At 39.2% G+C, this 13,673-nt stretch overlaps 1 protein-coding gene across 1 annotated transcript in view; it reads left to right on the plus strand.

The window, feature by feature from the left end:
• Nucleotides 1–2,642: 2,642 nt before the first annotated feature.
• MACROD2 (MACRO domain containing 2) overlaps nt 2,643–13,673 on the plus strand; it is a 1,891,634-nt gene continuing 1,880,603 nt past the window's right edge. Inside the window, exons 1-2 of the mRNA XM_023753208.1 lie at nt 2,643–2,918; nt 9,904–10,020. Coding sequence (XP_023608976.1) covers nt 2,873–2,918; nt 9,904–10,020 — 163 coding nt within the window. The 5' untranslated portion in view covers nt 2,643–2,872. The remainder of the gene's footprint in view (nt 2,919–9,903; nt 10,021–13,673) is intronic.

Genomic DNA, 13,673 nt, shown 5'->3' on the forward strand with positions numbered 1-13,673 from the left:
CGGGGGGCAGAATTTGTCCCTGGTTGAGAATCCACTGAAAGTCATGAGTATGGTTGAAATTATTATTTTACAATATTTTTTTTATTGATTTCAGAGAGGCAAAGAGGAGGGAGGAAAGAGAAACATCAATGAGAGAGATGCTGCCTCCTGCATGCCCCCTACTGGGAATCCAGCCCACAATCTGGGCATATGCCCTGACCAGGAATCGAACCACCACTAAGCCATGCTGGCCTGGCTGGTTGAAATTATTAAAAGAAAAAAGTATAAACTGAAAAGAGACAAGGGGCTAGTACTGAATCTTAACAAATTTCAAAATGTAATAGTGGAAAAGGAAGATGGGCTGGCTAAGGATAGTAAGAAAGAATGGCCAGAAAGGACATTTAAAATGGTAAGAAAGTTAAAGTAAAAGAAGGAACAAGAAGGAACAAGGGGTTAACAATGTTAAATGCTACTGAGAGCTTTTGTAAAAGAAAGATTGACAAATGTCAATTAAATAGCACAAGTTCATTGGTCACCATCGCAAGAGCTATTACAGTTGGTAATAGGATAGAACCCAGATAATAGTGGAGTGAAGAGTGAAAAGTAAGGCACTGCCAATCTTTTGGAAAGGAAGAAGCAGTAGCTGAAGACGGGTGTGGGATCAGAGGAGGATTTTTTTTTTTTTTAACCTGACAGAGACTTGAGAAAGCTTAAAAGTTGATGGATGATTCCAGTTCTTTGAACTGACTTGTGACAAAGAATAATCAATAGTGTAATGTTCCTAAGGAAGCACAGGTAGAAGGACTGGACCTATGTTGGGTGGAAACAGTGTCCCTGTTGTAACTGAAGGTAAAGTGCCCAGTATGATGCACTCTCCTGCAGACACCTTACATTTAGCATTTCTAAGTAAGAAAATACCTTTCCCACAAAACCTGTAATTGCTCCTGTATTGCCTAATATTAATATTACTGTTCTCTTCTTTGACTAGTCCATGGAACCCCCATCTTCTTTCTCATCCTTATCCTCTTCCTAAATCTATTCCAATTATAATGTAAGTTGAATCAGAGCTCTCTTTTTCCATTGCCAAAAATCAGTGCATATTTTTATTACTAGCTCAAATGTCACTTCTTTTCAAAGCTTTTCCTAGGTCTCTCAGCCAAATAAAATTTTATGTATTTAGCACGAAAAGAAAAACAGAAGGGGCAATGTCAAAATAAAAAGTATTACGTTACTGTGTTATGAATTATTCTCACGAGAGTGTCCTGTTACTCATAACATTTCATTCTTTACAACTGGAGACACATCGATTGGTTGCCCCCCTAACGTGCCTGGTGATTGAACCTGCAACCCGGGCACATGCCCTGACTGGGAATTGAAGCCACGATGCTCTATCCAAAACCGCCAGGGCTTTTATTTATTTTTTTATTACTAAAAAAAATATTACAAATCATTATTTGGTCTTACACACCTTGCTTAAGTAGAACACATATAACATGGCAGACCAATTGTCGAATAAATGTGGATTCAATGCACCCATCAAGTCAGCCTTGTGGATTGCCTGTTCTTTAGAAGCACAGCAAATTTGGAGAGGAGCTTGCCAAACTTGCTCTAAATTCTGGGTCTATCTACTCTTGTGGTAGACTACTGGCACTGGATTTTAGTATTACCCTGAACATAGCCAGTCCTTTGGACCAGCACCTTGACCTGAAGCAATTAGTGGAAGAATAAAACGATAACGTGACCTGGCTCTGGGTAACTTCTACAGTGGGGCCTTGACTTACGAGTGTCCCGACTACCGAGTTTTTTGAGATACCAGCTGTCTCTCCGCCGATTTTTTGCATTGAGTTGATAGAGTAATTTGAGTTAACGAGCTCCTTAACGAGCTCCTTAAGGAGCTCGGTCTCGAAATGAATTAAACTGTATTTGAATTTGCTTTGATGTAAGGCTTCTGTTTCCCATATAACATTTTGGTCGCGCACTGTTATTGGCTGGTTCTTAAAACACTTGAGTAGTCCAGTTTACCTTGGTGTTTTCCAAACTTCGCCGAACTCCAGTGAAACCTGTAATTTTCACCACAAGGTTGAGGAGCCCATTGTATATGACCTGGAACCATTTCCCAATCCTCTCATTTCTTTCTGTTATGCAGTATTTGCCCACTTGGAAGACAGCTTCAGATTATCTGGTAAATTCCGTGCAGACGGGCCAGTCGGAGTGAGCATGGACAACGTGTGGACTCACGTCTCCCACTTCCACATCTTCCATCCAGTCCCTAAGGCTGGGACCCCCACGCCACTCCTCAGTCACCTGAAGCACCTGGCCTAGAGGCCACGCTCTCCTCCTTGCCCCACGAAGCCTGGAAGGGGGGGTGTCTGCCTCCTCTCGCTCCTCCCAGGCGTTCGCTCCTCGTCCCACTCCGGTCGCGAGGCCACTTCCAGCACCTTCACGCCCTGGCTCCGCCCCCTCCCGCTCCCCAACGTCCTTGGCGTCGGGCTCGAGCCTGCGCCTGCGCCTGCGCCCTGGGGCCGAAGTCGGGGCGCGCGGTGGCCGGAACGCGGAGAGCGGCGGGCGGTGCAGCCAATGGGAGCGGCGATGGCTAGCGGCTGTGAGGCGGGGCTTGCGCGGGTGTTAGGTTCGCGCGAGGCGTGACCTAGTTGACAGGCTCCGAGGTGCTGCTGTGGCGGCGTCCGCGGGGCTGAGGCGGGTGGGAGCCGAAGCCGAGCGCGGGCTGAGGGAGGAGGGCGGCGACTGGAGAGCTGCGAGCGGCGTGGGACCCGGAGCCCTTTTCACTTTTTCCCTCCCGAGTGCCCCCTCCCAGCCCTCCCACTCCACACCACCCTGTTTGCCCGTGAGCCTGGGGAACTTGCAGCTGAAAGCCAGCCACCCCCACGGCAACATGTACCCCAGCAACAAGAAGAAAAAGGTGTGGAGAGAGGAGAAAGGTAACGGCCTGCCGAGTCCTGGGGCGCGGGTGGGGGTGGGTGAGGGATGGCGGCGGGGGTCAGGGCTGTGTGTGCCGCGGTGCCCTCCGCCCGAGCTCCCGCCTCGCGCCCGCCCGCCCCGTGCCGCCTCCCTCGTGTGTCCGTGTGTCCGTGTGTCCACACCCGCGCTCCCCCCCGGCGTGCACGCGCCGATCCCGGGCGCCTGCCGCTCGCGCACTGGTGGTCGCACCCCCCTCGCGGCCGCCCCCTGCGCCCAGTCACCTCCCCGGGACGGGGCTGCCGCAGCCCTCCCTCGCGGCGTGGACAGGGGACAACCCGCACTTTGCGGACGTGCCCAGCACGGGCAAACATTCCATGAGATCCCCCCTCCCCGGCTCCACTTCTCCTGATGGGACTTAGATGAATGCCTAGTCCGGCCGTAAGAAAGAAACGTGCGCGCCGAAAGAAACAAGTGCTGCGGCCGAAGTGTGTGAGGCCCTTGCCGCCCTCCTGCAGGCACTCTTCGCCCCTGCCCACCGGCTGGCAGGGGGTCCCCACCTCCGGGCGCAGGTCCCTTCTCTGGGTCTCCCACTTCTGCGCCGCAGGGTGCCTTGAAACCTGGAACTCTTCTTGGGGGAAACCTCCACGAGCGTCTTGCCCGTGAGGAGGAGTGCCTTCAGGGACATCTCTGTGGGCTTTTCTCTGCGCGGGGTGCTTCTCAACATCCCACCCCCATTCATAGTGTGAAGTGGCTCAGAAGTAAGGTGGTGAGACGGATGTCACTCTCCGTGAATGAACCCACCCGGCTTCTGAGCATATCCAAGCTTATCCCCCGTCACTGAAAGTGGCACTGATTTCTGTAAGACACAGAAGTGTGCCTGCCAGCCAACCCTCTTCTCTTCTCTTCTCTTCTCTTCTCTTCTCTTCTCTTCTCTTCTCTTCTCTTCTCTTCTCTTCTCTTCTCTTCTCTTCTCTTCTCTCTGGCATGATAGTTAGATAATATTCTAAGGCAGCGGTTCTCAACCTGTGGGTCGAGACCCCTTTGGGGGTCGAAGGACCCTTTCACCAGGGTCGCCTAAGACCATCGGAAAACACATATATAATTACATATTGCTTATTGTGATTAATCACTATGCTTTAATTGTGTTCAATTTGTAACAATGAAAATACATCCTGCATATTAGATATTTACATTACGATTCACGACAGTAGCAAAATTACAGTTATGAAGTAGCAACGAAAATAATTTTATGGTTGGGGGTCACCACAACATGAGGAACTGTATTAAAGGGTCGCGGCATTAGGAAGGTTGAGAACCACTGTTCTAAGGTAAAACTTGGAACTCTGAAGTTTTTTTCTTTCTTCTTTTCACTCCTTTTTATTCTTTAGCTTTTTTACAGAAATGGAGGAAAAAGTACTTACATTGTTATCTGCTGAAATATACTAAACCTGGGCATGGCGTGAGGTCGAGTGAGGAGTGCACATCTCTCCTAAGTATCCCATCTTCTTTATAGAAGAAGGATATGGAGTGACTAGGTTGAAAGTTGATTTCCTTGATAACAGCTCTCTAAAACCTGTAGATTTTTATTGCAAGTCCTGGCCTCTGTAAACATCTAGGCAAATAGTGGAAAAGAAATGAATGTGGGAAAAGGATCCTCTCTATAGGGGCTACTTCAAACAATGTACAAGGGAAGGGTTGAAAAGGGAGTTTTTTTTCCAATTAACTACTGGGAAGATTTAACATAACAACTGAACAACTGATGAAAATGGTTTTTAAGGTATTGAAAGAGTAGGTTGTGTGTCATTTAATTATGTTTTAATGATTATGATCACATATAGAACTAAAAATTGTGTTGTCACAAAACAAATGCTGTTGAAAATAATAGCCTGATATATAAAGTAGTGTGAAATAATTGTTTTGTTTTTGCAGTAGCAATTACTTTACTTTCAACCAGGATTTACTTTGTAAGCATTGAAAAATCATTTATACCCATTTTTATTGATGGTCTTGAAATGTTAGCTTTGTATGATTGATAATAACAAAGGCAAAATAATGAAAGATATGGAGATTGATTTTAATACATGAATCATTAATGAAATTATAGTGATTACTTAAGAACTATTTTTTCTGTCATAATAGACAATGTTCCTGAGTAATATTATAATGCTTCCTTCATTTAACATCTACACAGTTGAACTGTGATAAGCAGGCTTTTTAGAATCTTCAATGTCTTAATTCTTAGTTTGCTACTAATTATAAGAGAAAATATAACCAAATTAATATTTTCTAAATAAAGAAGCACATGCACAATTAAGAAAGGCATTTAACAAAATGATTTCTCTTGTACAAACTATCCTATTTTTGCCTGAAGTTTAATGTTAAAGGGAAAACTTATTGAAACTTGAAGACTTTAATATATGTCTCTGTCTTATTAGGACGTCTATTTTTGAATAGTTAATATTTTTAAAATAGATATTGTACCATCAAGAAGGAGCTAAAGATTTCAGTACAGTAGTTAGTATTAAAGAAGCTGATGACCTTTTTCCATTTATTGCACTGGAGAGGATGGTGTCATATTTTTGGAGCTGTTATTTAAATCTAAAAGCTTACCCACCTCATTGAAATATCAAGGCATTGTATAAACATTTTAACTCAGTATACCATCTAATAAGTAGGTCTGCCTGCTTATATGTTTGATTAACAAAGAAAGGATTTATTGCAAAAGTGAAGCATTCTTCAAGGAAAAGTTTTGTGTAATACCAAAGAAACTATTTAGTATATGTATGTAGCTTTCAGTATGTCTCATTGTTTAAATGAATAGCTAAGGAGTTCTCCACATATGTTAACTAGATGTTGTTGATCTAGTATTTTGAACCCTAATTCAAAACTACTTAATGTGTATTACAATTTCAAGTACTGAAACTCTCATTTTTATCTTATTGTCTTATTATAGATCTTGTTTTGTCCTAAGTGTCCACACTTAAACTTTTAAATAAATGCAGTGACAAAGACTAGGTTGCTTTCCCATATGTACCTTCTGACACTCATTAAAACTACAATTGCTTCTTATATTTCAACCTGATTAGTGATATTGCAATATTTCCATATTAGTGATCTGAGCTTTTTAAGTAGTGCTTTAATAAGTTCTACTCATCCCTTTTCCTGCTGTGTGATTATTTAAATTTACTATCCCCTTCAAGATTCCTATTCCATCAAGACCCTATCCTCCTACTAAACAGATGATATTGCCCTTTTTTGTTTGTTTGTTTGTTTTAATAAGAGAAAGTTTATTTAGGAGGCCATACAGGTAGAAGTGAGCTTTAGAAGAAATGGGCTCAGGAAACAAGTTTCAGCAAGGGCCCTTGGAACTTAGGAGACGGAGATGGGGCGCGGGGGGCCGGGGGGGAGCAGACACACTGGGTCTTTAGAGAAGAAAGAGAGGAGAGGTTTGGGTGGAAAGGGAGAGGGAGAGAGAATGAATGAATGAGTGAATGAGAGAGCATGAGGGAGCACGTTGCAAGCCCTGGAGAAAGATGGGATTGGGGAAAGGCCTGGGTGTGCTCCATAGAACTGCCAGAAGTTGCCTTTTAATTCATGGAGAAAATACATGTCATATAACATGAACAACTGCATAGTATTATTTGTCTCTTTCTTCACAGGTTCTTTGTCTTTTCAGCTTTGTTTCTATCTTAAAGAAAGCACTTTTCTTCTTTGTTTCTAAGATTAACCCCTCTGTGCTGTCACATCTCTTGAATTCTTTGAGATCTTGTGCTATCATTTATTCCCTTTCGGGTATGTTTAGTTTCTGAGTGTCTTCAGGTTCCTCTCAACCTATATGAATGCTCAAGTCTCTTCTACCCTAACGTAGCCTTCCTTTTGATATCATTGTAAATAATCTGGTTATTAACAGGAAAGGAACAAAGGGAAGGCCAGATAATATAGGCATGCCATTTATGCCAGGTAGCTGAAGTTCTGTTCCACGCAGATCCTGAGGAAAGGGACTGGACAAAGGAAAACTTGATGCATACCTAGTAAGGTCTGGGTGACATAGGGAAGGTACTCAGTCACATGTGTGAACAGGTCATTGGCCAGAATAAGTGTGGCCATTTCAAACTCGGGAAAATTTGATACATATGTCATATAACATGAACAACTGCTTCTGAGCAAAGGAGCTCTCTCTCTTGCGCACTTGGCTACTGGCGCTCTAGTCACAGAGGGTGCACTCCACTGCATCACCTACATGGCTCACGGCCATGTGGACCCCACACACAATGGACTGATGGACTACAATTAGTCTGATACTACACTGGACCAAACTCCACCATGGAATGGAAACGCTGGACACTGGCTTTGCTTTTAGCTCTACTGAATTCCCAGTTGTACCTCTTCCAAGACTGGGTAAGAGAAATGGGACTTTGCACGCCGAAGGATATAATTCCATGCAAATAGAGCTTTCTACTATAGCTCATCCTACCTTGGGGGCCTCTGGAAATTCTTATTCCAATGGTACCCCAAGAACCCCACTCCCACTGGCAAAGGAGAAGGGCAATCCATGCAATTCTCCCATGAAACTTTCATCTTGGAGTTTGCTATTTTCATATATTTTTCTCAGTCTCTCATAGCCTCCTGGATCCCAGTTACACTCTAATAAAACTGATTTTCTAAAGTCATTCTGTAATAACAATGATGATGGTACTAATATAAAATAGTTACTGTTACTGTTTGAGTACTACTCAGTACTTTTCTAGGTACTTTACATGGGATCTCATTTAATTCTCACAACACCACTCTGGGGTATTATACTTAGGGTCAAGAGCTTTGAACACCATGCGCACGGATTTGAAACCTAGGCGTAGTGCTTTCTATCTGTAACATCTTAGGTAAATTATTTAACCTCTCTGTTTTGCCTCATTTATAAGTTGAGAAAAATACCTACCACCTATCTCAAAAGGAAACTGAAACATAAGGAGCTTAAGTAACCCAAGATCACATAGATTTGCATGATTTGGCATTAGAACCCAGACCATTTTGTTCATCACTTTATTCTCTTTTCAGTGCTTTGGGTGATCCAGTTGATAAAACCAATGATGTATTAATTTCTATTCTTTCTGATCTTTTTGTAGCAATTGGTAATATCTCTTCTCTTCTCCATATTTAAACTCTTTGCTGGTTTCCACATCACTGGGACCTTGATTCACCATGTGCCCCAAGTGACATCTAAACTTCATTTCATTTTATCCCTTCTTTGTGTGTACTCCCTAATTTTTTTTTAAGCTTTGCTCCCCTCCCTTACCTTCCCTGTGAACTTCCTGTAGGACTAGAAGTTTAGGTTATAATTTCCAAAATCTCTAGCTAGACCTCTCTCTTGAGTTCCAGATTCTTGATTTCAACTTGAATGCCCTTTCGGTATCTGAATTTCAATAGTGTTGACCCTTGAGTATTGTAGTATTGTGATTTGAATATATCCATCTGATTAAAATACAGCTTTTGTTGTTGTTGTTATTTTGTCTACTTATGTGGCTGAAGAAAAGCAACTTCTAGGAGTGGGGAAAAATATTGGCTCCCTGTTTCTTGTTCACTTGTGTTTACATGAATACTTTCTATAGTTCATTTCTTTGGAATAATTTTTCAAAGTGATTATTTTGTGTTAGGTTATCTAATGCTGGATACTATCCTTAAATTCATCACTTAAACTTTAATACCTTGTAATATGCTGAAAGAAAATTGGAGAGGGAGAATACAAACTTTGGTAAAGTATGTGATACAAGACAGCTGACTTACAGAATGAGTGAGGATGCCAGAGTCAGATTGACTAGTAGTAATTTTAATTTCTTCCTTATTTCTTTAGGTTAAAAATATAAATATAATTATATACACTTTCCTTTGTATCCTAGTGGATAATTTTATGTACCTTCTGGGATATGCATAATTAACTTTGAATATTAGTGGTCTACTTTATAGGATAAAGGTTTAACTGTTCAGCAAGTTCGTATACATTTTTATTTTAACTTTTGTTTCAAGTTACTTTTCACTTCAGTGGCCACTTCTCTTTTCATAGCATATCTTGCAGCTTCATTAAACTATTCTCATTCCTTATCTTTGTTTACATTACTCTTTAATCTGAAATATCCTTACTTTTTACCTCTTCATGATAAAATTCTACCTGTTAGGAACCAGCATACACATCACCTCTTGTGGGGAGCTTTTCTTGAGAAGGCAGTACAGTATAGTGGCACATTGTATAGGCTATAGTTTCTAATGGCGTTATCTGACTGGATTTTCATGGAAAGTTCTCTTGCTTAGGACAGACTAATGAACTTTGATGTGCTTTATTTCCCTATCTGAAAATAGAGATACTAATACTATTTGTTGAGTTGTTGAGATTATTTCAATAAAATTATATATGTGAAGTACCTGGCACATGGTGAATTCTTTATAAATGACACCATTATTATCAATTCTAAGATGCATTTAAAGGTATTTTAATCTTGTAATCAATATATATTTAAAGTATTGTTTACATCACTTCCAGACAGGTGTTATTAAATTAAAAGTGCACTTTTATTGTTGATGGCATCTTCAAATTAAAATATCTTGGTGACTGCCTTTCTTGTGCTCTTAGCATTTATACATACCTGTTTTAGGATTTAGTGTTTTATTTAGGTAGCTGTTATTTTGTCTCATCCATTTCCTCTTTTTGTCTTGTGAACTTCTCAAGGTCAAGGATCTCCTTTGTATTTGCAATGTGTAAACATATCACTTAGCACACAGTAGACTGTCAATAGATGTTGATTGGAAGAGTTTCCTTATTTTTCTTTCTGCTAATATAGTGTTAATTCGACATCTTTTTACACTTCAAAGTAGCATCATTAGATTTGCATTCTGGTGTTTCTTAAGCCCACATTGATTCTTTTGGTAGTTTAGCATGGTTAATATTTAAGTTATAAAATAATTCCTGATCTTAAAAGTTAAATACAAATGAAAGTTCTGCTTTTATTTTGCAAGAACGCTTACTGAAGATGACCCTAGAGGAAAGACGCAAAGAATACCTAAGGGACTACGTTCCCCTGAACACTATTCTATCGTGGAAGGAGGAAGTGAAGGGCAAGAGCCAAAATGATGGTAAGTTTCTCAGAATATTTTTCAGGTAGATACTGTTGCCATTTTTTTTAATGACTTCTGCAGGACAATTTTTGGCAAAAATGAATAACAGGCATTCAATAAAGAGATGACAGTTTTGCTATTTTAAATCATTGTCAGTTGTCATTTAATTATTTTTAGCAATCTATTATATATTATTTAAATTTAGAAAATTATTATTTTAAAAAATTTTTAAAATTCTAACCCTAACCTTAACCCTAATCATTCTAAAATACACCCTGATTATATTATGGTACTCTTTTATGGGTACTTTTAAAAAATTACATTGCAGTAGTTTTTGGAGCAAATGATATTAGAGATTATGGTGTGACCCTTTGAGTTTGTTTTGATTAGGTTTACTTATATTGGATTTCTTCAGTTTTATTTTAAGGATTGGATATGTTTCAAAGACAGTATATCAAAAAGAATAGAGAAAAACCAAATAACATTTCACATAATTTTATAGAAGAGTATACAGGGTGTCCCTAAGAAATGTATATACACTTTAATAGCTGATAACTCAATTTTGAAAATGAAATGCATTTTTATAAACATTGCCTTTATAATTATTCAAAGTGTGTTTATACATTTTTTGGGGTCTGGTATTATATCTACATATAAAGTATTATATGACAAATTTATTCTTTATCAAACTTGTTATGATTTAGAGTCTAGATTGTTTGAGGGGAAAATATATGTATTAGAATATAAATGAAATTTTTACTATTACAAAGGTTCATGGAAGAAAATTCTAAAAGCAACATAGTAAATTTAATGTATGTTTAATATGTTTATCTCTGAATTAACATTTATTGGTGTTTATGGTCTGGATGTCAAGTTTAAAAGAAATAGGGTGCTTTTTAGGATATGTAACAGTTGAGAAACAAAGGTAACTTTTAAAAAGGAAATTGGAGCATGCTGATTTCACAGATTGTGGTCTTTGATGGAACTATACAGGATATTATGGCCCAAAATAAGAAGACTAGCATGGAGTTCCTATGGACAAAATCTGTGGGAAGTAGCAGCCAAATTAAGATTTAGAACCTGTGAAGAAAACACATTGACCTGAGAGTTTGGGGCTTTAGACAGAATTTTGTTTTTCTAGGAAGGCAAATCATGTGGGTTCTTTTAGACCTTTCTCTGCCTGGAAAAGTGTGCCCTTGGCAAGTGGGTAGTGTGTTTACCCCTAGTTCTAGTGGGGGTCATTAGCTGACTGGGATGTACAGATCTGACCTCCTTGCACAGTGTCTTAAGTAAATGCAAGTTATTTTAATAATAGTCTAATCAAGACATCATTGAAAGAGTAGGTAGTGCTGTGTAATGAAAAGAATACAGAGCTAGATATCAAAAGGACAGAATTCTTGGCCTTCTCTGACCTAGGGCTATGTGCCTCTTAATGTTTGGTTCTCAATTATTTCTTTTGTTTATATGAAGCTGGTATTGAATACTTCAGCTTTACTTTTTATGCTAATAAACCTCTCTTTTTCCCGTGCTTCATTCATCTGGTTTTCTTTCTTGGTCACAGTTTTAGCTGGTCAGTTTTCTAAGGATGCAATACATGATGTTCTTTTAAAAATGTTTTTGACTCCTGAGATAGAGGTAGATTCCTGTTGCTGCCACAACAATTGACAAAGCAGTAATGAAACCCAGGCTGCATTGCCCGAGGTTGGGTTAGCTCACCTCTGCATAGAGGCTTGGCCTTTATGTTGGCTGCTTCTACTTGAACATTCAGCATGTAACAGTGTAGGATTGAACTGGGTTATTAAGAACTCAGTGTTGGATGTTTTTAGAGACACTACACACCAAAATGTGTCCCCCAAATCAGATAAGATACATTGAGTAACATCTGACATTGTTATTCCCTAACAAGATCCAGTGTATTTATTTAATCCTATTTCCCAATATGAGTGTTATAAGTGATTTACAACTGCTCTATGTATTTCAGTTTTTTCCTTCATGCTTTTTGAAAATGACGCCTTCATGGGGAACTAGGTGATATGATCAAAATTGTATTTCTATTAAACAGTGCTTTATTCCCTGCATTAAATGTTACTTGTTCCTCTCTGTTGTGATGTAGAACTTGGTGACTGGCCCCTTCTTTTTTCATGAAAGAGAATGGCTCATTCTACATGTAATATCTGTTAATTTCTTTATATAATATATATGTTTTCTAAGTACTTTCTTCTAGTGTTATGTATCTAGTCTTAGATAACTAAAATATTAGTCAAAAGAATTTTAGTATTTTTACAGTTTGAAAGATCTTTGAAAAATATAAATTCCAAAAATCAAAGGGCAATTATAAATATAGTTATATTTTATATTCTATTTTGAAACGTTTAAGCTTATGAACTAACTGCTTATAAATGTATATGTGTAGATATTGATATTTGTAGCTTTATTTTTTTATTTTTTAAATATGAGATTTCAAACTAAGTTTTAAAAGAAGATAATTTATAATTCTTTGTCACATAGTTTCTTTTAAATTTAGTAGTTTATTATTATCTCTGTCTTTATAGAAGTTCATTTGGTCTTGATATCCATAATTACATGGAAACTTCTTAAGCTATTGTTTTAAATTTTTTTTTACTTTGCTCAGTTTTCTTTTACTTAATTAAATGTTTATTGTTATATTGTAGTAGAAGGTTTAAAAAGGAGTGGAGAGACTGAATATGTTACTCATATTTTGATTTTAATCTGTCCTAATAAAAGGAAACCAAAAATTGCCAAACAATATAAAATCAATGTTTATGTAGAAAGAAGGAAGCAAGTAGATAATACAGGGTGGGGCAAAAGTATGGAAAATAATCCTATATAATAAAACCCTAATATGCAAATGGACTGAACGATGGAACGACTGGTAGCTATGACGTGCACTGACCACCAGGGGTCAGACACTTATCCCACAGGGGGAGTGCCGCTCAGCCAGAAGCCGGGCTCATGGCTGGCAAGTGCCTCTGCTGCAGGCGGCTGGTAAAGAGCGAGGTGTCCCAGACTGCAAGAGCACTGGACTGTGAGAGGGATGTCTGACTGCTGGCTTAGGCCCGATCCCCCCAGGATTGGGCCTAAGCCTGCTGGCGAACATCTCCCAAGGGGTCCTGGACTGCCAGAGGGCGCAGGCTTGGCTGAGGGACCCCCCCCCCCAAGTGCATGAATATCATGCACCGGGCCTCTAGTAATTAACACATTGCAGACTAGTAGTTTTATTGCTAGCTTTACTCAGTGGCAGGTAAGTTTCTATTGAAAGAGTACAAAAATGGTTTTACATAAATGTTAAAGGCAAGCTTTAAAATTAAATACCCATTGCATTTTGAAGTTACTTATTACATGTTCTTACAAGCTAATATCTTTTTAAAGTATGATACTTTGTAAAACACTGTGTAATATGAAGCGAGAATTCTCATGATCTGTCCGCAATGTGTTAATAAATAATAATACAAGAATAAACCGTGTTTCGCCTACTGACAACTGTAAACCTACTTTTACCGCAATGTATTTTCACATTGACATACTACTTTGGTAGTCTTGGAAAGCTATGGATCAGAAGTGGTAAGGAATGGGAGATGATTTCCAAAACCAAAACAGAAATCTGTTTGTTTATTATTCATGTTCATATTTATCAATACTATTAGTAAATC

Source organism: Myotis lucifugus, unplaced genomic scaffold, assembly GCF_000147115.1.
Source record: "Myotis lucifugus unplaced genomic scaffold, Myoluc2.0 scaffold_42, whole genome shotgun sequence".
In the NCBI taxonomy this organism is placed as follows: Eukaryota; Metazoa; Chordata; class Mammalia; order Chiroptera; family Vespertilionidae; genus Myotis; species Myotis lucifugus.